The sequence below is a fragment of the Clavelina lepadiformis genome, chromosome 6 (genome assembly GCF_947623445.1).
Source record: "Clavelina lepadiformis chromosome 6, kaClaLepa1.1, whole genome shotgun sequence".
Classification (NCBI taxonomy): Eukaryota; Metazoa; Chordata; class Ascidiacea; order Aplousobranchia; family Clavelinidae; genus Clavelina; species Clavelina lepadiformis.
Genome location: NC_135245.1, coordinates 5,987,245 through 6,015,177, shown reverse-complemented (window position 1 = coordinate 6,015,177; position 27,933 = coordinate 5,987,245). Strand labels below are relative to the sequence as shown.

At 35.9% G+C, this 27,933-nt stretch overlaps 1 protein-coding gene across 3 annotated transcripts; it reads left to right on the top strand.

Moving 5' to 3' along the window:
• The first annotated feature begins 5,481 nt into the window (after positions 1 to 5,481).
• Positions 5,482 to 27,923, top strand: LOC143462435 (E3 ubiquitin-protein ligase HECTD1-like). Of its 3 annotated transcripts, none has more exons than XM_076960604.1 (51): positions 5,482 to 5,891; positions 6,018 to 6,252; positions 6,533 to 6,637; positions 8,351 to 8,473; positions 9,718 to 9,839; positions 10,038 to 10,197; positions 10,534 to 10,592; positions 11,242 to 11,459; positions 11,575 to 11,651; positions 11,775 to 11,997; positions 12,943 to 13,090; positions 13,317 to 13,503; positions 14,046 to 14,292; positions 14,365 to 14,619; positions 14,928 to 15,103; positions 15,239 to 15,388; positions 15,645 to 15,789; positions 15,928 to 16,073; positions 16,344 to 16,468; positions 16,668 to 16,857; positions 17,008 to 17,144; positions 17,308 to 17,477; positions 17,581 to 17,734; positions 18,171 to 18,378; positions 18,533 to 18,641; positions 18,927 to 19,135; positions 19,248 to 19,505; positions 19,599 to 19,739; positions 19,833 to 19,985; positions 20,205 to 20,344; positions 20,416 to 20,620; positions 20,905 to 20,997; positions 21,182 to 21,347; positions 21,745 to 21,906; positions 22,182 to 22,315; positions 22,439 to 22,670; positions 22,837 to 23,062; positions 23,170 to 23,212; positions 23,296 to 23,484; positions 23,578 to 23,829; positions 23,925 to 24,052; positions 24,174 to 24,420; positions 24,579 to 24,716; positions 24,810 to 24,959; positions 25,132 to 25,245; positions 25,537 to 25,667; positions 25,860 to 26,009; positions 26,092 to 26,264; positions 26,537 to 26,687; positions 26,840 to 26,984; positions 27,219 to 27,923. In XM_076960604.1, the coding sequence occupies exons 1-51, from the start codon at positions 5,752 to 5,754 to the stop codon at positions 27,354 to 27,356; spliced, it is 8,277 nt and encodes a 2,758-aa protein (XP_076816719.1). In that variant the 5' UTR covers positions 5,482 to 5,751; the 3' UTR covers positions 27,357 to 27,923. The 3 variants fall into 3 exon arrangements, with proteins under 3 accessions (XP_076816719.1, XP_076816720.1, XP_076816718.1); XM_076960605.1 differs by having other exon boundaries at positions 16,341 to 16,468; positions 22,185 to 22,315; XM_076960603.1 differs by having other exon boundaries at positions 16,341 to 16,468.
• Positions 27,924 to 27,933: the final 10 nt, after the last annotated feature.

Sequence of the window (27,933 nt, the reverse complement as noted above, 5' to 3'; positions counted from 1 at the left end):
GGCATCTTTTAAACGATTTTAAGTCTGCAGAAGTTATTAAATATGCGTCTTTCAAAAGAAAATTCTTGCATTTTCCACCACAGTAGCCTAATTTGTTTGGGTTTACAACAAGTTTTCAAGTACACTGCTTTTAATTTGATTGTGCTGTTTAGAGACCAGAGCCGTGAAGTGAGCGATGTGGGCCCAGGTCCGAAGGTTAATTTAGACCCCTGCAAAAATTATGTAGGCTATGCTTGTAATTTCGAAATAGACTACTGATTCATTAACAGCCAGTTGCCAAAGTTAAACGCTATGCAGATATTACTCATCACAATGCATTTAGTCTATAGCCTACTCTATAACGTAATTTAATTTCTGTGAAAAATCAAAAATTCAATCGCATCTTCGTTGAAAATTAAACTTGTTTGGCTATGTGTTAATAGTAGACTAAATACTACTGTAAATATTTCACAATATTTTGTTTGAAGATCCTTTTTTTATAATTTATATTATAACACATATGTGTTATATTAAAATACATATAGCCTACTATTAAAGTATATATACCCTCTGCAGAATGAGAGCTTTGATGTAAACAAGAAAAGAATTTGAGAGGTCACATCTGGCCCAGTGCCCAAATGGACACAAATAGATGCTTAGCTTTGGCCCTGTTGGAATATATAAGTTATATATATAGGCCTATTCGATAAAAGTACAAAATTCATATTTTTTACACAATAGGCTACCTTGTAACTTTTGTATTATTTCTACATGCTCCCTTTATCGAAGCGTGAGGATAAATGGGATTTGCAAATAATAGGCCTCTTTAAAAGCCGTAGGCCTAATTTGGGGTCAATTAAGATCCGCTTGACCCCCCTCTACAATGGCTTGTTAGAGATACTTAGTGGACATACAGTTAATAGATAAATATCATCGCCAAATTAAAGTCGTGCAAAGATAGTCAGTCAGAGGATAAAGATTATAATACCATGCCTGCAGTGGTGGGATTCAAATAATTTAACATCCGGGTCCTCTCACTAGCGTCATACCATATTGACCCAGGGCCGATATATCCTACACATAGGCCTATAGCCTACAGACGCTTGTTAACAACCGGTTCGGTGAGGCCATTAAAACTCCAAGAAACGGTTCCCACGAACCGGTGCGAGCCGTCTGAATCCCACCACTGCATATGTAGGCTCCAGGCTACAAGTGCAGCATTTCGCTTGCCGCTGCCACTTTTAAAAAGGCACCACAAACACAAAGTCTACGCAGCTTATTAGTGTATGTACTCGACCATTGATATCAACTACTGTGGGTCGGTCGCAGTGTTCCCTTTAAGAAAATTTTACGCTGAGCAAATATTTGATTTAGTGAGCATGAGCATTTTAATGCTGAGTTAAAATGAATTACCAACTTTGTGAACCGAGTTTGGGAACCACTGGTCTAGAAGAAGTTTAATAAAAAGCGAACAAATTACACATTTACTTCAAATAGTTTCTTCTTGTTTTCGTGGTTTTCCAATATTTATACACAATATTTATACATTTAATTACTGTAAATAGTAAAACCAGTCTTCAGAGTCGAAACTGGAAAATAGGCTATCTTTTGCAAGCTAAGGAATAAAGTTAGTTGCATCCACGAGTGTGGAGTGTTTGTGAAGCAAAGACAAAGGATTGTGATGTAACAAAAGGGTACTGTATGTCTGTATGCTCATGTGCATCAGCACACGGTATAAATGCGATAAGCGCAGAAGCGTTCTGTCCAAAAATACTGTTGAAGATCATTTTACTTTTAAATTTGGAAATTGCAAGTGCGCAAGAATGAGATTTTACTGCGCAAATAGTCTGGTGGTACTGCGCATTTGCTCAGTTGCGCACCTTAGAGCAGTGTTTCTCAAACTTTTTGCGATCGCGTACCACTCGTTCGTTTTTTTTGCTACACTGCGTACCACCTGGCTCCTGAATGACTTATTTTACTCAAATGTACCGGTATTTATTAGTTATTACCGTTATTACTATACCATAACACCAATGAATAGCAAGAAAACACAATTTAATTTGATAGAAGCAACTGTTTCTTCTGCACAAGCTTGTCTATCCGGGGCAACACATTACTCACAGCACATCGAAAATCATGTTCAGCGGTACGCGGTACCACTTAAAAAGCTCTCACGTACCACAGTTTGAGAACCACTGCCTTAGAGGGAACACTGGTCGGTCGCATTCCTTTTGATATTATCAAGGGATAGGCCTGCCCAATCTCTACATATGTAGGCCTCAGGCCAATCCGAGCGATGCGACCGCTTTGTACCCCGCGCTGCTTAGACCCAAAAAAGTAACAATTTAGACTTTATTTTGCATAAATGATAGTGTTATACAATGAGACCTCGTTAATCCGGACCACTTCGTTTCGTCAAAAAATGTCGGTTTAGCGGGGTATGCGGATTATCGGAAGGTAAAAAATCAATCAATTTTGCAAATGCATTTCCGTGTTCAAAACGCAGTATGCACCTTACTCCAATTCTAAGTACCGAGTTTCTGGCTGGACAGCAACTAAAATAAAATTATATTTTTTGTATGATCCAACCCAGTGTCGAACCCCAGAACCACCGTATTTAAGACGAATGCTCTAAGCCAGAAGTGACGAACATGCGGTCGCAAATCGGTTTGACAACCGCTCTTGCATGGCGAAGCATTCCGTCGGGACCAGCAGTCTTGAACTTTCTTTGACCTGTTTCTAATCTTTGCGCAATGCGATATCAAAAGCTGATAGCACAATTGAGTTGCAGCAGTATGTCTTCAATAGATTGCCGCACTCAACCGATGTACTGTACGTATTTTTTTGCGACAGCGGAAGTGTTGTTTGTTACTGTTGATGAACAATTTATTTTTTCGTTTCTAAAATACTGTACAGTATTTCATAGTATGACTAAAAAGCTGTGCGGCTAAAATTTTTTACAAAGCGCAATGCTGTACAGTACTGTACTTTTGAATCAATAAAAACCGCAACGTTATTATGCGTAGATAATCGGCTATTGTTTCGTCAACTAACTACCCAGTGTACATAGTGTATTAGGACAATCGTGAATCATTTTCGCTTAATTGTTAATAATCCGGTTTATCGGATTTTATTGCTATTGATTTAGCACATTTGTTCCAAAACTTTTGTGTCGGAGTCGGACAGCGAGGTTTCCGGATTAAAGGGGTAAAATGCATAGGAAGAAATCCGTTCCCGGCAGTTTTGTGTCGGATAGCGGGGATTCCGGTTGTTCGGGGTCCGGATTAACGAGGTCCCACTGTATTTCAATTTGTTCTTGGAAGAGAATGTATTATTAAAATATGTCACAAAGCAAAGCCTTGATGGGAATTGATTTGCAAAGAGTTGATATTTGACTTATGCTATTATTACATTAAGTTATTTAAAGTCGGCATGGGGTCCCGCCATAAGTTAATGCCTCGGGTCCCGCGTTTGCTAAGACCGGCCCTGTATGCATACCATAACATAACATGCCATACATCTGTGCCTATTTAGGTTTTTGAGTTGAGACACGTGTAGTATTGAAGTCATTTTTATATGCCGAGAAAAAAAACCGTGATACAAACTTGCATAGAACAGGCTAGTAAGTGTGTAACAGAAAAACAGTTCAAAAATTTTAATGCTATTGAAAATTAGCTTCAATATTGTGTTTTTATTCTTAAATGTGGAATTAGTTTGATAATTTGATTCATGGATTGAGCGTGCTTATTACGGTGTACCATGTTACACAACAATTTTGGAAACGTTACAGGATGTCTGTATCGTAAATCTTTCTACATTTGAGTCATTGCATTCTTGCGTGCTTTTGTGTTCCAGGTCCACTATTTTCAGTTCCGGAGTACTGGTTGATGCAAGGTCATGTAATGCGGTGTCATACAGACTAGCCTACTACCAGTAGTTAATAACAGCCATTTTTAGTAATTTTCAACGTGATTACATAATGGCATCTTGGTGTGACATACTAATGTTAGGCTATAACGTAGCCTTACTTTTTCCGGCCGGTACAAGTATTAGCCTATAACGACTGACTAGGCCTACCTACAAACCGCTATCGGTAGGCGGTATATCATAGTGCAGACCAGGTTGGAAAGTTTACTAAGAGAGAGAGAGTTTATTTAACCATTTAAAAAAACTAAGTGCGCTGGGATTTAAGATGACTGTACTTAAAGGGAATTTCTCATCCAAAGACACCAAACTTTCCAATCTTTTAGGTTGGCCGTACACCGGAGTTCTTCTAATTTAAGTTATTTAGCCTAAATTCCGTCTGTTTGTTGTCTATAAAACAGTCCATGCAGTCACACAGTACCGGAACTAGGCCTAGCCTAATACTGATTACTTTATAAGGCGGTAATTCTGGAATGCCGGTACATGTTACCATTGAGCTGTAATATAAACACTGAGGCATCCTGTCTTGCTGTTTATAAGTTTATTGTCTATAAAATGAAAACAGAAAGATGAACTCTTGTGCCATCTTGATGAGTGACCCATTGTAACAGAAAATGTCCATAGTGGGAAGTGTGGCACTTGCATGTACGTGTTTCATGCTCATCAATTTTGCATGCCAAGGTTTTATCCTCATGCCGATTTATGATAAATAGGCTTAAACAAAAAGAAACTGGTTGGTTAACACCAGCGTATAATAGGTTAAGTGAGGTTTTAGGGTTTAATTAAGTTTTTAGTGCTTGCCATCATGCCAAAATTTGTGTTTTTGTATGCACCAGTTTTTATTGAAAACTGACGTACTTTCCAGTCAGGGAAACTTTAGCACCTGCACAAACTAGAATCATTCACATGCATACCAAACTTTTTCATGCCAATTTATAATGAATAAACAATGTAAATTAGCATGTTTGATTCCCAAGTTATAATAAATTATCCAGCTATTATAACATGGTAAGGTTTTGCGTTAACCATCCACAGGCACATAATGCACCATGATCTTAATGTTTCCTTATTTAATTGACAATGTAATTATTAAGTGCCACATCTGTTTCCTTTTTCCGTATTTTGTTGTTAATTTTTGTTTTAACTAAACATGTTTGGGTTTGGTGGCTGTGCTACATCATTTCAACTTATCAGTTTGTTTACCATTTTACATGCTTTTAGCCCTTAAAGCTTAGCTGCAATTTCATTATCATTGATTGTTGATGAACATGTTACTGTTTTATCACGACTTAATGAGATTAACATTATTTTTCACTCCTGTCAGTCAAGAAAAATAAACAATACAATATTCTCATTTGCACACTGTCACTCTAAAATTTGTTTGTTTTCACAATTACACACTTAAAAAAATGGGTTCTTTTCAAAAGTAATATATCGCCCAACCGGTACTTACCAATTAGGACTGTGGCTGAGGCAGGCAATAGGACAAACAGACAGGCTGAATGAAAAAAACGTAAAAACTAAATTATAAAACAAAACAGTTGTTGTATACTTATACTGTACATTTGTACCCTAAATTTCATGTTTTCTTTTGCTGTAGAAAACTCTGAGAAAAGTTTTGTCAACAGCTAAGTCACTAGTTACTATATTCCACAAAATCACTGGTACTGAATTAGAAAAAATTTAGCTCCAATGCTGGTAAATCTTCATACTGAATGTGACATGCAGTAGCTTAACAAAAAATACTACCGGTTACCTTCATAGTCACAAAAATATTCATAATTTTGCTAACTTCTGGTTGAATATTTGATAACAACATCAGTAATAAACTGACAAGGTTGCCAGACAATGGCTGACGTTGATCCAGACACACTGTTGGAATGGCTTCAAATGGGTGTTGGAGAGGAGAGGGATATGCAATTGATTGCTCTTGAGCAACTCTGTATGCTTCTTCTCATGTCAGATAATGTTGATCGTTGCTTTGAAATGTAAGAATCTGGTGTTTTTATGATGAATTTTAACGTTACTTATAAGTTCATAACGGTCACTTTCTTATGAAATGTGCACGATTAAACTACGAACAAGAATTATCGCAAATTATATGATTTACAAAGGTGTCCCCCAAGAAGCTTTCTTCCAGCTCTATGCAAAATCTTTTTGGATGAGACAGCTCCGGAGAATGTTCTGGAAGTTACAGCACGAGCGGTCACATATTACTTGGATGTCTCTGCCGAGTGCACGAGGAGGATTGTATCTGTTGATGGAGCCATCAAAGCTATTTGCAACAGGCTTGTACTTGTCAATCCTGAAGATCGTACTAGCAGGGATCTATCAGAGCAGTGTGTTAAGGTAAGGTTCACTTGTGAGTTGCGACGGAAAAAAGAATTTTTTTTTCGCAAAACTTGTACAAAGACTACTTATATACGTTTATACTTAGTTTAAGTCATCAAGATGATGAATTTTGATTTTGTCAAATTGCAAAGTCATAAAATCTAAAAATTTTAAGTGTGATTTATTCCTGCACATTAACTGTCATTTTATCAACATAGCCAGCTATGTAGAAATAAGTAATATTTAATTTTATGTTGTGGTATTAAGTTTGTAAAACATCTGTTTGTTACTGGTTTAGGTCCTAGAATTTATTTGTACAAGAGAGCCTGGCGCTGTTTTTGAAGCTGGTGGCCTCACATCCATATTGATGTTCATCTGCAAGTGTGATGAAGTAATACACAAGGTATGTTGTGATTTAAGGCATTCATTCTTTCCCTGCCCGTAGATCGAAAGAATCCAGTCACTGACTTGACTCAAGTCAGGTTTTTGTGTAGACTTGGTTTCTGTTTTGTTATTTAAATGACCTAACTTGACTTGTGTTAATGTCGGAAATTTCAGTTGACGTGTCTCAGGTCGACAGTCCAAACTAATTCATGTAGTCGTAGAACTGCTTGGTAATTTGTGAAATAACTTCATAGAAAATCACACTACAACATATTTTATTGAATGTGCAAAAACGTTGTAAATGTGGAAATAAAATGCTATGCCTGTAATTATATTGGAAGTATTTAAAATACGACTTAGTATCAACAGATAACAAAGTTTATATTGTACACTCTGACTTGTTATGGTTTAAGACTTGAAATTGACTTGATGAGCATGACTAACTCAACTTGACTTGGTAATGTAATTAAAATGACTTGACTTTTGCTTAAATTGTCAGTGACTCGACTTATCTCACTGGCTCTACCCCTAAATCTAGCTTACAGTGTTTATAGTATTATCTATATTTACATGATTTACACTGTGTTGCACTCAGTTGTCATTTTGTCCTTGTATCGTATGAGTTTTGTTTCATTCTTTCATGTTTTTGGTTTTTGCAAATATATACAGTGAGATCTCGTTAATTTGAACCCCGAACTACCGAAATCCCCATTATCCAATATAAAACTGCCGGGAACGGATTTCTTCCTATGCATTTACCCCTTTAATCCGGAAACCCCGCTTTCCGACTCCAACACAAATGAGCTAAATCAGTAGCAATAAAATCCGATAAATCCGATTATTAAGAGTTAAACGAAAATGATTCACGATTGTCCTAGGTACAGTAGTTAGTTGACCTAAACAATAGCCGATTAATTATCTACGCATAATAATGATGCAGTTTTACTCTTTAAACTCCTACACATACTTTGAATTGAAGTAAGGTGCATACTGCTTTTTGAACACAGTGCTGCATTTGCAAGATTGGTTGATTTTTCGCTTTCTGATAATAATCAAAGCGGTCTGGATTAACAAGGTCTGACTGTATATGTGGTAAATGGACTTTTTGTTCATTATAAAGACAGTGTAAATACTTATCTACATAATCATTTGACCTAATCACTTTCTAACGACGTTAATCTAGTTTTTCAACCGTGGTTCTGCAAGATTCCAGACAAAATAAGGGATTTGAATTATATATAGTGTTTTAATCACAAACAGTTTTGTTTCAAAAATTCGGTTTGACAAACATTTTTCACATATCTGTAACCAGCTGTAAGCTTCATAAACAATGCAAAATCAAAAATTGTTAAGAAATTTAGATGCCACAGAATTTTTTACGGAAAGATGGTGAAGCAAACCAAATAAGGTTGGGAACCACTGCTTTAATCAGAAACCTAGCGCTGTATGTTTGTGAACTGTTATTATCCGTACCAATAAATGCTTTTGATATCCATATCATAAAGACATGATGGTTACCCTAGGAGTTTCAGGGATGATCTATTAATTATCGAATTGGTCACGATCTTTAGTAGCAACATAAATATCTAATACATAACTTAAATTTACCATCTTAATTAATTCACTAGTGTTAGATCATGACGTTTTGTTTTTGGTAATTTGATGTCGTTCAAAGTGTGTTTTTAGTAACAAGCAAATCATGACAGAAACTCCTGATATAATCACTTTGCAGGATACTCTTCACTCATCTATGGCTGTTGTGACAAGACTTTGCGGTAAAATTGAGTTGAATGGTGATGTGATGCCGGATTGTGTTAAGTCGTTGTCGTCATTGCTACATTCCGATGACCCATACGTAAGTAAATTTACTATTGAACATGAATCGCTTTCTACTTTTAATGAAAAACTCACTATCAATATCATGTGAATTTAAATTGTGAACAAAAAATTTGGAAACTGTAAAGATTATTTCCTACTGCTATCTTTCGAGTTTTATAAATTCTTTCAGATAGATGTGTTGATTTCTCCTGTTGTTGGGTTTACCTTGACATTGACTTTGTGACGCCATGCATCCAATTTTTATTAAGATAAAAAAATTATAACAACAAGAAACTAATTTTGTCTTTCCTTTTGTTGTTTATTCACTACTGTAAATTATTGTTTACTATTTTGTCGGCAACAAAACAATAACACTACTTTAATAATTTCTGACAGATTAAATAACAATTTTTAAAATGAACAATTACAATACTATTAACAATTTACAATAAAGAGCAATTTTGCTATTTATCATGGGTGTGGTGATTAATGTAGTTTACTGTATTATGACATTATACTATGCAGTAAGAGTTAAAATGGTATCCAGCTATTCGTTATTTCGTGTGGTTGCCAGAGAAATATAATAATGCAAATATGCAGGAAATTTCCGGCAATTTATCAACAGTAATCTTCCTTGATATGTATCGTAGAACTGATTCTTAATTATTCAGTGCTTCATGCATTGACTCATGACCGCCATCAAAATGACTATATGGGCCATTTAAAAACAACTCTTACTATAACTGACTGCTAAGTGGTGACCTCTGTGTCTGTGTTTCAGATGAAAAGTTTTGATTTATTTTTAAGTACTGATTAAGAGATTTCAGATTGAAAATATTTGTATATATAAACAGTTTGTGTTATAATTCAGTGACACTATTTGTTTTAGAAGATATGTGTTATGACCGTCATGAGTGAGTAAACATCTTTGTTCGCTTTGATACTTAAAACATAAGTTAATTTCTGGTATGTGGTGATTGGGACTTCAGAAAAATTTCCAAATCCCAAGAAGTCTTTTTTCAAAAGCTAGTAAATGAACTCGTTTTGCTTTTGTCTAACTTTCGACTGAAAAGCACCTCAAAATATTGAGTGGAACTCACTGAATGTCTATTATTGAACGTCTTTAACGTTCGTAACGGTCGATTGATAAATCGGTGATAACTTTGCAGCGGCATCATGTATTTTGAACGTTTTGTTTATCCAAGAGTAATGAAAAAGTCTTAATCAATGTTGATGATTAGTTTAACTTAGCCCATTGATTAAACTACTGTTTAATATTAGGTGTCTGATGGCGCTCTCCGCTGCTTTGCATCACTTGCTGATCGCTTCACAAGGAAGGGAATAGATCCTGCACCATTAAATGCACATGGATTGACAAGCGAATTAATAAAGCGCTTGGCTAAGTACGAAATTTTATTTCAACATTGGTCTGGTTAAAGCTCCTTTCATGTTTTGCTTGGATTCTGTACAATACTTTTAGAAAAAATTGAAGTGCACCCTTTTTTGTATCACTTTGTTAATTGGTTTCATTTATGCAGAAAAGTAGTTTCATTCTTTACATTAAGTTGTTTTAATTTCTGAATATATATATATATGCTTAGTTGCGGCGGCCTGGTCGTTCCAATCTCTGCTAAAAAGTCTGTATCCGGTACACCAGGTGGCAGCCAGTCAGCTACACCTGATGCTAAGAATAACTTTGGGATATCTACCATCATAAACTTGCTATCCACTCTTTGTAGAGGGTCTACTTCTGTGACACATGTAAGATATTTTTTTAAATAAAGTAGTATGATATATATACTATATATATTGAAAGCAAGAAAAATAAAGATTTGTGTATGAATTATTGCATGCAGATGCAATGTTGTATCTTAATTATTTAATAAGAAGCAGAACGATTGACTGTTTCCACTTTTTGAATTATGTGGTACTGTTTCAAGTGTTTGTACATTCGTATAGATTATTATTGCAGTGACTTTGTAATTAGTGATAAACACACTCCAACCCCTGTAACTTTGTGTCTTAGTGGTTAGATTTCAGTAACATAACATAATTACCCTTACAACATAATTTCTCTAAATATAAATGCTTATTAAGGAGTTGCTGAGATCTGATCTTCCTCAGTCGATAGAGGAAGCAATGAAGGGAGATGAACGGTTAGTTGTGTCTGTTGGTCTTTCGACCCTTAATTGCTGTGTAAAGATCAGTTTTAAATATTGCACAGTACAGTCAAACCTCGTTAATTCGGAGTCTGAACCATGTGTTTTGTCAAAAAATGTCAGTTTTGAGAGGTATCTGGATAAATTAAATCCAAAGAATATCTCACTGAAATAAATTTATGTAAGACAGCATGCATTTAGGACTAAACTAAATTAAGATTCAAAAAATTGATACTGAAGATCCAACTATGTCCAAATAAAAATAATTTGAGAAAAGGAATTTAAAAAGTTGGTGAATGACTGTGTCTTAAACAAACATTGATCTGTGAAAAGTATGAAAAGTTGAAATATAAACAAGCAACATTTGTTGTAATCCAGGTTGGTGGGTGTTTTTTTCTATTGATTTGACATATCCGTTTCTAAATTGCCATATCGGAGTCAGGCAGCTAGGTTTTTAGATTAAAGGTTAAAATTCATGAAAAGAAATCTGGTTCTAGCAGTTTCATGTGAGACAGTGCGGATCTCAGTTTTCCCGGGCTCGGATAAACAAGTTCTGACTGTATATCTGATCCTTGTTAACGAATTGCCTAAGCCCTGATTATTTTATTGCACTCAGACTTGTCAGGTTTGGTTTATTTTTTTATAGATGTTGTTTGGACACTTTACGTCTCTGTGATCTTCTACTAATTCTGCTCTATGATGGACGTGAAGCGCTTCCGAAGCACACGATAAGTTTGTTCGGTGGCTTGCACAACTTCACACGTCGTCTTGACTTGTTTGAAGGAGAACGCTCTCATCGCCAACTCATCGACTGCATCAGAAGCAAAGATACAGATGCATTGATTGATGCTGTGGAAAGTGGTGGTAGGTATCATTACTAATGTTGTGACTTCTGTTTATGGTATTAAAATTATTTGTTCGATAATTTTTCTACACAAGATTTATTGCTAGTTGCTAATACATATATTTCTTTCAATAGCATATGACGTCAACTTTATGGATGATGTTGGTCAGACTTTGCTCAATTGGGCATCAGCGTTTGGCACACAAGAAATGGTAAATGTACCGGTATCATAAAAACTATTACTTCATTTACCTAAAACACCACTAAACAGTTTAGCAGTATAGCTGTTTACATTTATAATTTGTTTAAGTAACCTTATTCTAATGTTAACATAGGTCGAGTTTCTCTGTGATCGTGCAGCTGATGTGAATAAAGGTCAAAGATCATCATCTCTTCATTATGCCGCTTGCTTCGGAAGACCTGCAGTTGTGAAGGTTTTACTTTTGCATGGGGCGGACTGCTCATTGCAGGATGAGGAGGGGAAAACTGCTCTGGAGAAGGCTAAAGAACGCAGTGATGAGGGTCATAGAGATGTTGTCAAACTGCTTGAAAATCCTGGCAAGTTTTTGTGATTTTGGAGTCAAAGAAAATCAATACGTAATTTGTCAACTATGAAATACTGATTTTAAGAAGTTGTGTTTTTCTTTACTAAACGAAACTTATCTAAATTATGCTGGCTTATGAAGAAAAATCATCTTCGACACTAAGAATACTGCTTTGGCCATTTTTTTATTTAATGGTTGTTTCTAATCGGTTATTTTGAAACTTGCCTTTAGCTCCTTTTTTAGGAGTGATTTCGAGAGCATGGTTTGATGAAAAAAAGTTAGGTTTTGGACTGTTGTAAGAGTATAATTTTATGTGATGAATGTAAAAATGACTGCTTTTAGACTATTTTCGTTCACAATTTTTGCCCACAAAGTCAACGGCGAAAAATAAGCAATAAGCATTATAGTGTGGTAACTTGCTTCAGGTTACCATTATTTTTATAACTTTACCAATATATGCTTGGAAAGTGAATAATATTTTATTATTATTGTACATTGACATTTAAAATTCTAGAAGATTCTTAATTCTCCACTCGTCTATTAATCATGTGTGCAAGTCACTGGTGAAACTGATCAACTTTGGATTCCATGAAATTTCCAAACATTTAGTACAAATATTGATAAGCAATCGTTAGGCTACAGTTAGACACACATTTTGCAAGGCAAATTTGCAACATACAAACTGCTTTTTCATAATGCACCGGAGTGAAAATATTTTTTGTTTGCTAAAAGGAGCTGGAGCATGAGTGGCAAAGCGAGCATGCTTTTTTCATAGAAGTGCGAAAGCACGAAAGACGCTCTTTTTTTCATTTGGCGAGCAAGAGCGATTCTTTTTTCAAAAGAGCTTTTGCTCAGCTCTGCAAGTTTTCCTGTGATGTTCATTGATTGCAAGTGTGCTTCAATCTTATGTACTGTGCTCTTACTTTTCACATAAACTTCTTTATATTAAATCTTGCAGCTGCCTGGATTTCATCGGACGAAGCAAAAGAAAAAAAGAAAGCAAAACTTGAAGAGAAGAAAAAGGATGAGGAATCCAATAAAACAAAGGACGATCACAAGCCAAATGTAAAAGGAGATCCAGAAATGGTTCCTCTTTATTTGAAAAAGTAAACTACATAATTCTGCTCATAGTTTTGTTACCACAACTCACTTTTTGTTCAGTATAAAGTTAATTTTAATTTTCTACTACAACTCAATGGTACATTATATTTTTGGTTGGTGTTTTCATAGATATTGAGCTGGTTTCCTTTTGTATTTCAAATAAATTTTTATTGCCGTTTACAAGACTTTGTTTTTAATTCTTTTGTAAAATGGTTGCTCTTGTATTTGAAGATTGCTCTCGATTTTCTTGAAGACATTTCAACATGCAGTATCACCTGCTGTTTCTTCAAAAGCAATTGCCTTGTTACTCCAAACTGTGCGTTTTGCTACAAGTGCCCAAATACAAGAGACCGTGCAAGATGAAGCAGATTTGGTCGAAAATTTTGCTGATGTCATATCTGCTGCTCTTGACCATGAGGTAGCTATTTGTTAGAGTACGACATATGTTCTGGATTTTTTTAATGAATCATAGACTAAACACATGCTTGAATGAAAAATACTTGTTTATTTCTATAAATTACTGAAGTATTTTTGATTTCGTCTGTAAGGCATTTAGTTACCCTGTGAAAGTTTCATCTCTAACATTCATGTAATATTATACATATATATATGTGTGTATATTTATTTTCTATGATTATATGTGTATATCTATGGTTTGTCACTTTTTCATGTAAGTTGTATATATTTTGTGTGAATGATTTTAATACTAAAAATAAATATGATATGATTATAAATAAAGTATATTCTACTGTAGATATGATTATAAATTCAAAATATATATATATGAATTTTGTAAATATGGCTTATACTTAGAACCATTATTATTTAAAGGTGACATTAGATTTAAGTAGATAGATCGAAGTTGGATTAAAGTTTTGTTAGGGGCAGAGAAACAAGCTCTTTGTATGGTGAAAATTTGCAAAGATTGTTCACTTGTTCACACTAAGTATGATGTTTAAGGATGAGGGTCGCATGGCGTCACTTGAAATCGTCCAGTCTCTGCTCAGCAAATCGAAAGATATCTTTCTTGAAACACTCACACGTGATTGGATAATGAAAAAAATTCATAACATAGCCAGCAACTTAAATGATGTTAATGAAAGAGAAGTTGACAATAAGCAACAGACAAAAGAGCAAAAAACAGATCAACGAAAAGACAACAAGGAAAAGAAAGATAAATCTGAGGACATAGTTGAAATAAAAGAGCGTAAGTGTTTTGCCCTGTCCAGTGTCTTAACTATAGCTCCTTATCCCATTTCCATCGTGTTCTATTTCACAGCATCAGCCATGATTGCTCGTGGAAGCACGGCATCTGTTGATATTCCTGACGCACCGTATATTAAATCTGGAATTTTGTATACGTGGTGTGACACCTGGACTTTGGCTCGTGGCAGAGATTGTTTATACCTGTGGAGTGCTGCCACTGCCGTTGAACTATCTCATGGGAGTAATGGTTGGTTTCGTTATATACTGGATGGTAAATTGTCAACCATGTACTCAAGTGGAAGTCCAGAAGGTGGAAGCGATTGTGCTGGTTGGTCCTTTGCTTTCATTTAGACATTGGTCATGGTCAGGCATGGTCTATACTAGACTTTTTGTTTGTTATTAATAGTTAAACATTTCTGATTGGGTTTATGTATAATACCGGTATTTAATGTTGGTGATTTGATAATTTAATAATTGTTAAATATATACAGAATGCAAAATCGTACAAAGATTCCAAATGTTTCTGGTTGCCCTGCCATGTTAGTTACTTCTATGTATTTTTTGTGTGATGGGCTGTTTCGTTTATCTTATTTCTGCCGCATGATACCTAACTATTCTATCATTTTACCGTTATAGAAACAAGAGCTGAGTTTTTAGACAAGCTTCAGCGATCCCACAGTGAGACTCCAAAGGACAGTGCAAAGTTGCCGATATTGTCCAAACCAGGAGCGGCTCGCATCTTGATTGGAAACTGGACACTAAGTTGCAGCAGAGAGGACGAGCTTTCAATATGCAACACTGATGGCCAACAGGTTGTTATTGACTTTCTTTCGTTTGTAAAAGTTTATTTTGAAAATGCCTTCAAGATATATATAATAATTTGTAACCTTTTGATAATTAGTTTTAATGTTTTTTCTTTTAATGTATCATTTATTTATGTTTATTAGGCTACCATACTAAAGAAGGACATGGTTGGTTTCATGTTTGAATCTAATAGAGGAACGCGCCACACGTTCGCTCCGCAATCAGTCCTAAGAGTTGATTTTGTGAGCGAGACAGTTCCAAGGAAAGCTCCCACCGCCGTGAGAACCAAAGAGGTAGATCATGTCTTGAGATCTAGCCAACGTCGCATTTGTTAGAACTTTGGCACATTGTTGTTTGTTTTACATGGTAGGAGTGTATAAATTCTACTCCACGTCACTGAAATTTCGGACTAATTACTCATTGTAATTAAATGGGTCCCTTCATCTTTGAGTTATCAAGCTTTCACCACACTTAGCTTGTTTAATATGATTAATTAAGACCACTTTAATAACAAATGAAGGTCAAAGCTACTGTTGTTGTTTTATCTAGAACGAATTGAGGGAAAAGCTTCATCATCTTGCCAGGGAGCTGTACGATAATTATTTTAAAAATGTCAGCGATGTACCAAGAAACATAGTTACCCAGCTTCGAAAAATTTCTGATTTGCTTGATTGTTCATGCGTAACTGCTGGAGGTTAGACAAACTAAACTTATAAGCAAAAGTATTAAATTGTCACCATGTTTTAAACAGTAGCTCGCATGATTTTTGAACAGTATTGGTTTTCAACCGTTAACTGCTCTAGTTGAAATGCTTGCACTACATCATTTGCAGAAGGAGATGCGATACAAGCAGCAGATTCCTTCAAACAAGGTGTCCTTGCTCTTCAAGATTTGCTGATGAAAGAGAAGGTGTTATCTCCATTTGACATCTACAGTGGTGGTCTTGTAAATTCTTTGTTAAACGCACTCACTGTTGAGGTAGATTAGCAAACTGTAATTTTTTAAACTCTCAAGGTTGTTATTAGCAATGAATTTAATTTTTAATATTTGTGTAATAAAATACAATTTATAATTTTGTATTTGTCTTAAATTTATATAATAAGTTTTATTGATAGATTTACACAGGATGTTGTTTTCACCTACTGACATAGAAATTTCTTTAGATTATTATCCACATACTCTGCATACTTGGATCAACTTTAGGCAACTAATTAGATTGTAAAATAACTCCATTTCATGTTCTAGCAGGAAGATGCGTGCTTATGTTTGTCAAAAAGAAAGCAGATTTTTCAAGAAACTTTCTTCAATTCAAAAAACTGCTCAATCCAGTTATTAGTTAAAAAACTGGTATCTGTTCTGGAATCTATTGAAAGGTAATATAGAAATGTAACGTGTTTGTTTAATCATTATTGACATCATACAAACCCATGGACTACACAGCAAACAAGTAAACATTAAATATTTAAACATAATTACAATTAAATTATGAGGTTTTAATACGTAGTCAATATTACAGTCAATACTAACATTTTTTCAATGGATCTAAACAAGTACCTGTTTCACTGTTTTCAGACTTCCATTGTATTTGTATGACAACCCTGGTAGTTTAACTGGAGGGTTGCATCTTCTGTCGAAGAAGCTGCGTTTTGTTATGATGAAAAGAGGTGGAGGGAAGACAGGTCTGATTGATTATTCCGGTCGCAACCTGAAAATGGAAACCATGGCAACTGTGCAGGATTTGGAACGCTATCTTCTCAAGATGGTCTGTTTCTTTATCATCATTGTTGTCATATTTATTAATTTAATTATAACTTTGATAATTTTTTGTTTGTTAGTGAAATAAATTCATGATTACATAACAGTTAATCTTTTCATCATGTATTGTCTGGCCATGAATTTTTTTTAACTACAGGCATCGAAGCAGTGGTATGATTATGAGTTCAGTCATCACAACTATGTTAACAAAGCGAGGGCTAGAAGCATTAAGTTTCAGCATTTGAATGATTTTGATGAAAATGGGATTATTTACTGGATTGGGACAAATGGAAGGTGAAGCATTGCCTAAATTTAAGTATTATGTAGTATTTCTGGATATAATAATACTATTTACAAAGCCCTTTATTATACTTAAATTTTTTATCAATTTTTGTCAACTATTTGTGAAGTAATAATTTTTTACTACAAGTTTAAAAAGTTTACTCGTTTTTTTTAGAACTTCTTATGAATGGATTAACCCTGCACAGTTTGGCTTGATATACATAACAACCTCTGATGGCAGAAGTCTACCATATGGCAAATTAGAAGATTTATTGAGCCGTGCCTCCACCCCTTTAAACTGTCACACAAGTGATAATAGCAAAGCTTGGATATCCATGGATTTCGGTAAGTTTCCAATGATTTTCTAATCGATGGAGTACACCTTTATGTGGTCAGTGTCAAAGTCATCGCAAATTTTCACTCCTTCATTTTTGTGTTGACCATTTAGGTATATGGATTATACCAACAGCATATACAATTCGACATTCGAGAGGTTATAGCAAGTCTGCTTTAAGAAACTGGTTATTTCAGGGTTCCAAAGATGGTCAAAATTGGGTGACATTGTACTCTCACACAGATGATCATTCACTTAATGAACCAGGGTAATGAATATAATTTACTATGTTTTCTGTTCCAGTACACAATTACTTCAATATTTCAGAATAATTGTGAAAACCTTGCAAGCATTTTGCTTTCTTGCTTTTGTGCTACTTCTTCCAGCTCATTATGTGTATTTGATGGTGTATCTACCAGAACTTCTTCCAATGCAAACGTGACGTTTAGTACTTTGTTTAGTCGTTACATTTGTCTTAAAAAAGGCCTTCGTTAAAATATAATGAAAATTTATGACATAAAATAGAAAAACTTACCCAAATTGAATAACTAAATACTAAAATTTAATAAAAAGCAAAGAATAGGTGGCAACAACTGCTGCACTTTGGCTTTTCTTATATTTCTCTTACTTTTAAGTTATATTGTATGTGTATATTTACTTGTATTATATACTCGTCACTAAATTTTATTCAAATGTTTTTAAAGATCAACAGCCACATGGCCAATATTACAGCAAGAGAGTGAAACAAAAGGTTGGCGACACTTTCGCCTCCAACAGAATGGGAAGAATGCTAGCAAGCAGATGTCTTATGTTTCTATGTCCGGATTTGAGCTGTATGGAACTGTCACCGGAGTGTGTGAGGATAAACCTGGATCCAACCACCGTAAGCAGAGGAAACTGCTGAAATCACAGGTTTTGAATTATGCAGTCTGTAATTAAGGCCAAGTTCCTGAATTACAACTACAATGAAAATTATACCTTTCTATTTATTACTATCAGTTGTTTTTTTGTTGAATTTTGCGAATAAAAAAGGTAGAAAAAAGCACTTAATAAAGTTTGTTGACAGACTTCCAAACTGATGGTGGCAGGAGCAAGAGTGGTCCGAGGTCCGGACTGGAAGTGGAGGAATCAAGATGGCCAGGGTGTCGGCACGGTTAATGCTGCTGTTGTGAATGGTGAGATGTTTCATGCTCACAAAACAAGTATTTTACAGAGTGTAATATAATTACAGTAATTATGTACAAAAAATGATTAATTATTATCAACAGTAACATAAATAAAAATAAAATATGAAAACGATTCAAGATTTGTTATTTCTTAAAATAACTTTTAAGGTTAACAATATGCAATATATATGTTTCATTACAAACCTATCAATATCAAGGAAATAAATAGAAGTGGGTTATACTACTCTGCCTGTTTGTTATCACACATTTCAACTTGATTATCCATACAAATAGGCTGGGTGGATGTTACATGGGACAATGGTACAAGTAATCTTTATCGAGTTGGTGCCGAGGGTAAATATGACATCAAAATTGCATCATCTGGCGAAGACAACGGAAAAGGAAATAATAACTTGCCTAACCCTAACCGACAAGGGATTTTGTCATCGTTAATTCGAAACAATCGGTTACATCGTTCAGGAAGGCCGCAACGTTACGAACAGGTTATTTGTGAAATCAATAACATCACAAATAATTATATGTTTTATATGAAGTTTTTTCATTTTTTTTTTCAAATTCAAAAAAATGTTTTTATCAAACTTTCTCTTCGTCTAGTTTTTAACTGCCCGGCGTTCCGCTGAGGCCAAGCCAGGTTCAAATCGAAGTTATCGTTACGGTTTACTCAATCTTTACCCGAACAATAATTCAAGAAATGATAGTAACCGAAACAACCAAAATCGACTTCGATCTTCTGACTCTAGTAATACGACAAGTAACTCACAAAAGTCACAGCGCTCTGTTTTGTCCATGGTGCGAGGTTTCCGTACTACAAAGGACGGCAAGAAGTCATCCAGCAAAACCTCAGTAAAATCTGTAGGTCTTCTTCTTTAGGAGATAAATTGCATTGAAAAAAATTAAGAAATCTTTTAGTGTCCGTTATTTCTATTTTATATGCTGTGTTATCAGAGTAACAAGTCGGAAAACAAAAATGACAAGTCGTTATCGTTCAGTTCTGAAAACCCAGCTACAACTACACTTGCATCCACTGAAGTGGTTCACTGTGGAAGCAGTTCATCATCATCATCATCAAATGGACCTGGCAGAGAGGTAAAGAATTACCTTCTCCAACACCGCTTGGAATTTTGTAGAAATGGCAGTTTGTGGCAATGTCATCTTATCATCAACATCTTAATTGCATAGGACGATCACTTTCTTCTGGCACAACTAACTGACTCACTTGACGAGGATGATTCGATGAATGGTAGGACATGCCAGCCAGGATCATACAAATCAAAGAACAAGGACTCTGCATCTGTCCTTATTAGTCGGAGGATCAGAAAATTGATGAATGAGGTTTATATTTAACTGACCCAAAATTCTATGATATTCAGCTCTTTATATTGCTTGTGTATGATTATGCCTGGCATTTTAAGATATACAAAAATAGTAATAATAATGTTTTATTTTGCTATTGTAGCCGATGATGTCTGTACACTGAAAAATTAATATGTTATCGACTCGTGCTTTGTGTAGTCTCACACTGTCTGATTTAATGAACTGGATTACATGCAGGATGATACTTTGACTCTACCAAATGCTGTGCCTTCATCTGATTCATCAGGACCTGAGACACCTCTTCGTCGTACAACTTCCAATGCTTCAAATGATAGTGAAAAGTCATCAGAAACATCTGCCCAATTTAAGAATGTCTGGTAAATATTTTTCACCTTGTTCTATGCTTAAGCACTTAAACAGGCTTCTTCACTTACACCTTTTTGATCAGGAAAAGTGTGGTGTCCAGCGTGGCGTCTTCATCTAGCGAATCGGTCGGAGCAGAATTCTTAACTGGACTTGATTTCTTGCAAACTTTCGATCAGGGGAAGAAGCAAAATTTAGAGGCAAAAGAAGTGGCTAAAGTTGATCCTCCACTTCCGAATACTCCAAATCAGAAATGTCTGTCCCTTGAATCAGTTCATGATGAGGGAAAGGTCTGCAATATTTTCTATTTGATTTTAGCTTAGGAATGTTGCTGAATTTTAAGAATATTACTGATATTTCTATGAACTGGTTTTCAACTGAAATGGACATTCGATTGATTTTGACCAATATAATGTACTGTAGTTTTGAAACAACTAAAACATAAAATCACACTTAAAAATCTGAAACATGTCCAAATAAACAAACAAACATCAGCATTATTTGTCATTGTGCCTTGTGGAGTATTTTTAAATTGTTCCTTCTGTGTATCTAATTTTCTGCTACATATTTTAAGAAATTTCGCCCTTCAAGTGGGCAAGCTTCCCATAGAATTGGAACAGCTGGGAATGCTCCTGTAAACAACCTTCTTCCGTCTTCAGGAGAGCCTGTAAGTTTGTCACAAAGATTTCCTTTATAAACCAAAGTCACTTAGAAACAACCTCATCTTCCTCTTTCGACATGCTGTATGGAATCTGCTGCTTTCAGATTATTATTAATGTCGAAAATAATATTGGCTACGATATACAGATTTAAATAAAATGTGATCTTTGCATATCTTTTTATTTTGATAGGTGAGCGCAAGTGTGTCTGTTCCCGACCTCTCTTCTCCTCAGGAAGCTTCCCAGTTGATGGACAGTTTCGTCAGATGTATAACACGAGCCCCCGCAGTGTTAAACGTGAACAACATGTCAACTAGTGAAGAAGAAGCTTTGAACATGGAAAAAACGGAAACCACCGGTATGATCTAGTCTAGTAGAACAGGAACGTATAGAATAAGATCCAATTATGGAGTAACCAATAAAAGTTTAGCTGTACTACTTGTGGCATGACTTACAAAGTTAAGTTACCAAATACAATGCCAATATGAATACAGTAAACTCTGCTTAATAGAACATCAGTTTACAGAACAAGCCTCGTATTAGAGCAATTTTTACTAATACGGAACAAACTGTGAATTTTTTTCTCTACTATAGTAGATTCACCACTTGTTAAAGCACGTTTTGTCATTCCCGAGGTTGCTCTATTAAGCGGTGTTTACTATATGTACAATTGTACAAGCCTTTTGCATAGAAGTCGTTTTAATTTTGAGGAACTCTCTTTATTTGATTGTGATTTTGTTGCTTGTTCGTTGCAGCATCAAACCCGTTGACAACAGCACAGAGCGTCCCCAACCTTGCATCACCAAGCACCATGACAACGAGCGCATCAACTGCCCCCACGACTGTGACAAGCAAGTCTTTTATACAAGCAGTCACCCAAGCTCTTTCAACTGGGTCCAGCAATGAAACTGATTCGGGTAACACATTGCTCCTACGTTTTGCCTGGTCTGCATTGCAATTTACTAAAATAAGTATCTGAGCAGTTCAAGATATTACTTAACTAGATAAAAATACTTTGATAACTAATAAATTTTACGTTTAAAATTCCCTGGTTTATTCCATGAAAATAATTACTAGGCCTTAAGTGGAAGGAAAACAGCAGTGGGAAAAAGCAAAATCTTTTTTCCAACATTAGTAGTTCAAACAGTTTTCAGTTCGAAAGCATTTAAAGGTCCTCTAAACTTCTCTTCAGCAGAGTTTCTTCGCTCGTTGGTGGCTGATCTTCCCAACTTCGATCCTGCTGCAGCATTGCTCGCTGAACTCGAAGATTGCAATGAGGATGATGAAAATGAAAATGAAGATGACGATGAATTTGATGATATCATGGTCAGCTTCATAACGTGGCTGTGCATTTATAAATATTTTCTTTGTAATGATACGCAATGTTATGAAGTTGTTAAAATAAGTAACGTTATTAAAAACTGAAAATTAAACATATTAATATAACAGATGCAAGATTATGAGAATGATGTTGAAAACAATCTCGCTTCCACTGTGGCCCTTCTCGGAGTTGACCCATCTGTCCTCAACACAAAGAAAAACTCCACCTCCAGCGGCAGCCGAACATGGGATGATGATCACACCATTAAACATTATCTCAAAGATCTAATACCTGCCTTCGATCCTCGACCAGGAAGGATGAATTTACAGCAAACAGTTGATCTCGAAATACCTCCACCAGGTATGTGATTTTAACGTCGCAACGTTTAACACTGCTGCTGTCGCAACGTTTAACACTAGGGATGCCTAAATAATAACTCTTATCTTTTGGAAAAAACGGTGGATTCCGTTAATGCAATTATTACGAACACACTTCAGTTGTCTAGACCAAGAAATTGATCTTTAAGGTACACCAGAATCTCAGCTGCTTTCAGAGAAGCGAAGACTCAATGCTGCTGGCTTGATTTGCTTGAAACTTTCTATCAAAGCTCCTCAGGCCGAGAACAAAGAATCACTAGAAATGCCACTCACTTCTGACTGGACTATGTTCAAAGCAGTGCAGAAACTACATTTTGCCACTGGTGGATCAACAAAACTGGATAAACTAAAGAAAATTTGGGAACCAGTTTACACGTAAGTTAAGTTTTTTGCGTCTACTGAGTAAAAAGAGAGACTTGAAACTATTAGAACATTAATAGTTTTAAGTTAACTTTCTAACTATCTTGTTGCTTTTGTTGTAGGATAATATATGACAATGATGGACCGGAGCAAAGCTTACCAGATGTAAGTAAAGCCTTTATTTTGTTTTTTTTATTTACTACTTTTTGTCTTTTGCATATAAATTATTTGACCAAACTACATTTTAGTCTTCAGACCCTTGGTCTGTTACCTTTGTTCGTGAGCATCTCGGCACGGAAAAATTACCAAAGGCAAAGTTGATGGAATATTTGCAGAAAAATGCCAATGTTGATTTTCTGCAAATGTGGCATCTTCAGGGAGCACCGAAGAGTGTTCGTCGCACCAGTAATTGTGGCCATTTGACCGATGCATACGTGGTGAGTACAGACTGATTTCTTACGTTTTGAGATCTCGATCAAACACCGAAAGGACTTTTCACTAAACGCTTATGATAATATTGTTTTTTGAAGGCTTTTATCGAGAATCCAATGCATAAAAAATATGATGAAAACAATCCTTCTTTCATTCTTGGAATATCTGACCAAAAGAGTGACTCTTCTTCCGCTCCAGAAACAAGTGTTGGCGACATCTTGCAACTCCTCAAGGTTCTTTGGAGCATGCACAAAGAAGGTGAAAGCGGTTGTGATGATAGCAAAAATTATCTGGCATCTGATGATTTCATCAGCAAGAAAGTGACAACGAAGCTTCATCAGCAAATAGAGGTTATTTTATCTTGTCATTTCTTGTTGTTGCTTAACTTTAGCAAACCATTCTATACTGTTGTTAATTATACTTGCATGACTTTGTTTAAATTCAGGATTTCCTATGTTTGGCCTGTCAAGCGCTTCCAGAGTGGTGTGAGTTTGTCATCAGTAGATATCCTTTCCTCTTTTCGTTCGAAGTGAAACACAAGTACTTTTTATGTGCTGCCTTTGGAACGTCAAGGTAACAACTTTTCCGGAAAAACGTTTGACACTTAAATTGTAGTTGTCCGAAATTAACAGTAAAACGCAAACTATAAGCGATAACGCAAACTATTAACTTCAGTTGCTCTTTGTTTTAACAGATCGGTTGTGTGGTTACAAAACCACACTGAATCCCAGTTTGAGCGCTCGCACGGAAGCAGGCATTCTGCCTTGGCAGCTGTTGCTGCTGCGTCTGCTAGTCGTCGAGACGACGCCAGCATCCAGGATCTTGTACAGCTGGGACGACTGCGTCACGATCGTGTGAAAGTGGCCAGAGAAGAGGACAAATTCCTGGAATGGGCGATCAACACTCTGACTGTACACGCGCATAAAAAGTCTGTGTTGGAGGTATGGCTGAAGTTGGTTTTTGAATTTTTCTAATTCCCGATTTCTCATTACTCTGTTTTTTTTTCAGTAAACGACAAGTTAAAAACTAAAAACATCTCCTATTAAGCGTTACTAACAATGAACAAGCTTATGGTTCAGTCTGACGCTATTTTATTCAGGTGGAGTTTATCGGTGAGGAAGGAACAGGTTTGGGTCCCACGCTCGAGTTCTATGCATTGGTCGCTGCTGAACTGCAGAGAAAATCGCTCGGTATTTGGTTGGTGGATGACAACTTAATCGAACAAGAAGAAAGAGCGGTGAGAACTTTAAAAGACAAATAAACGTTCTTATATGCAAATATTTTAAAACAAAAACAACTTTGCATTTCTGTTCGCATTCATATTCACCAGGTGGACATAGGTGAAGGGGTGAAGGCGCCTGGCTACTATGTTCAACGCGCTTGTGGTCTTTTCCCGGCACCTTTGCCGCAGGAGGGTGATATAGAGCGAGTTGGGACCATATTTAAATTCCTCGGTTCTTTGCTAGCAAAATGTTTTCAGGTTTTGCTTTTTGTGTTTATGTTTTGCTGTTATGAATTTTGATGTCATTATACTTCTTTTTAGTTGAACTTTGGTCTAACACTTAGCTGGAGAGTGTTTTAATTTGATTTCTGAACTGGATTGGTTTTTAGAATCCAAGCAACACCAATTTTAAAACGAATTTTAAATTTAGGATGGTCGTTTAGTGGATTTGCCTTTATCAGACACCTTCCTCAAGTTATTATGTCAGGAACCTAACCTCGTTCCACAATCTAAACGTACACTCACAAAAGCTCTTTCCCCGAAGGTTTGTGACTTAAAGCAAAGCAACAAAAACTTCAAACTACTGCAAAAGGCTAAACTTTGGAATAACATAAGACTACATTTGTCTACATGTTTAACATTTTTTATGTTGTATTGCTTTGTTCAATGTGACTTAGGGATATTTACAATGAAGGTAACATTTGCTTCATTTTTTGCGACAGTTAACCTAATCGTAATCACCAGTTTATTAAGTTTGTTGTGCTCCGTGGCGTTAGATGAACTTAGTTTTGTTCTAGCCCCGCTTTAAGTGATAAACACTAAGTTATTTGTTCAGGAGAAACTTGAGCAATCTCTCGATTCCCTGAGTGATGAGAAATTTTACATCCCGCCACCTCCCACATCTCCTCCCGCTTATTTCTGTAATGCTCTCACTCTCTCCGATTTGGAGCACATTGATCCGGCAAGGTATGGTAGAATTTAGATGTTGTTCCTGCTGTATAAAATTTCAATTTTGAATATATCTACTTGTTTGTTGTTGTAAACAAATTTGTGGACGTGTTTTGTTTGCTTTTTCTGAGTGATTACATTTTTAAAGATTTTGCTCGTTCTGAGTGACCAAGCTGTTGCACATCATCAACAAAGCTGCATTTCTTTCAGGTACAAAGTTCTCAGCAAACTGCAAGATTTGTGCGATGAAAAGGATAGAATAGAAGCGGACGAGACTCTGACTTCAAACGAGAAGCTCGAAGAGATCAGCGAACTCACTTTGAACTACGACGACGTCAAATGCAGTGTCAGTGACCTTGGGTAAGCCCCAAAAACACTTGTATATTGACAGAGGGGTAGCTAATAGTATGATTTCGTAATGCTAAATTCATCATTATGACAGGTTAACCTTTCAATTCGCACCATCGTCTTCCATATATGGATATTCTAGTTACGCGCTTGTTGAAGGCGGTGATGACGTAGATGTTACCATTGACAACGCCCGTCAATACATCGACTTGACCTTAGATTTTTGCTTTCATTCCGGCATTCGCAAACAGATGGAAGCGTTTAAAGGTATATATATAAATTGGATGGAGAGTTATTACGCGTTTTTATTTAACCTTGTTTTTATAGTCCTTCCATTGTATTGCCATTTAAATTTAACCAAGAAGGTCTACTACGTTTCCATAACTTGTATGTGCAATCTATCACTTAACTAGACTCCACTTAACTAACTTTTGCTGTTGTCTAATCTTCCTTCTAATTTACAAATCTCTTCGTAAACTTGCAATGAAAGTATCGCTCTGTATTGGTATGTAACTGATTTTTTATCTGCTTCATAATAGAGGGATTTAGTCGCGTTTTTCCGATGAAGAACCTGCTTCCGTTTAATCCTCAAGAGTTGAAATCGATGCTGTGCGGGGATCAACATCCAAGATGGACTCGCGATGACATACTTGCTTACACCGAGCCCAAGCTAGGATTCAGCAAAGACAGGTTCGCCGAGTCACTAGTCAATAATGTATTTGCAGCTGTACTGCTCGGCTAGAATCGGAAGTTAAATGCGTATCTTATTCATACTTAGGCAATCTTTTCTTATTCGTTATTATTTTATTGCTTATAAATTCGTGATTTGTTTCTGGTTTCAGTCCTGGTTTCTTGCGATTTGTCAACGTGCTTTGTCAATTGACCGGTGACGAAAGAAAGTCTGTTCTACAGTTCACCACCGGCTGCTCTTCTTTGCCACCTGGCGGTCTGGCAAATCTTACACCAAGGCTGACCGTGGTCAGAAAGGTATCTTATTAAGTTTTTGTGATTAGTTTTCTAATAATTTTTACAATCAATGTAAATTTGTTTGGCAGAAAACAGAAATAATGTTGTTTTTATTTCTTGAATTTGTAAATAAGATTTTTACCAAGTTTTTAGCGTTGCTTTGACATTTCGCAGACTTGCGTTATTAACTTAAAAAAGATAAAAAATAAGCAAATGGTTGAATCCCATTATATGACAAAGCTCACTTCTCTGCAGGTGGGCTCCGGTGATGGAAGTTATCCATCCGTAAATACCTGCGTTCATTACCTAAAACTTCCTGATTACTCATCGGAAGAGATTCTCAAGGATCGCCTTCTTGCCGCAACTTCCGAGAAGGGTTTCCATCTGAATTAAGAGGATCTGTCCGATCTGTATACGTTGTTTTGCCTTTTCTGTATTATTTGTTTGTGATGTTAAAATCTCTCTATTAGCTGTACGTTTTAGTATGCGGTATATCCCGGCCAATTCTTGCTAGCGTTCTAAGCCTTTGCCAGTTAATCGTGCTTGGAGGACTGTTTTGCTTTTTCTCTCAACTTGCACGCATGAGTCTATTTTCCTGTGATTACGTTTTCCCACTGAATCTCCTTGTATAAGTATAATGCTATGCTGTTCCATTGTTCTTACTAGATCGTTTTCACGAGTCATTATAATCTACATCCCCACCTATAACGCGTTTTTAATTCCAACGATACAGTGGAAATTCCCTGTGTAGTTTTAGTACTTTGCTCATTGATGCGTGTCTGTTGTAGAATCATGTGACAGCAGAAGGCCATCTGCGGAGCAGAAATTTTTGTTATCATACGTCTGAACTCCTAGCATTTATTTATAAACAAGGTTTTGCTAAACTGCAGAGTGTAGCAATATGATATCAGTTACAAGTATCGGAAGTCGTTATCAAGTTTTGTTTTTAATATCATTAGAGTTAACTTTA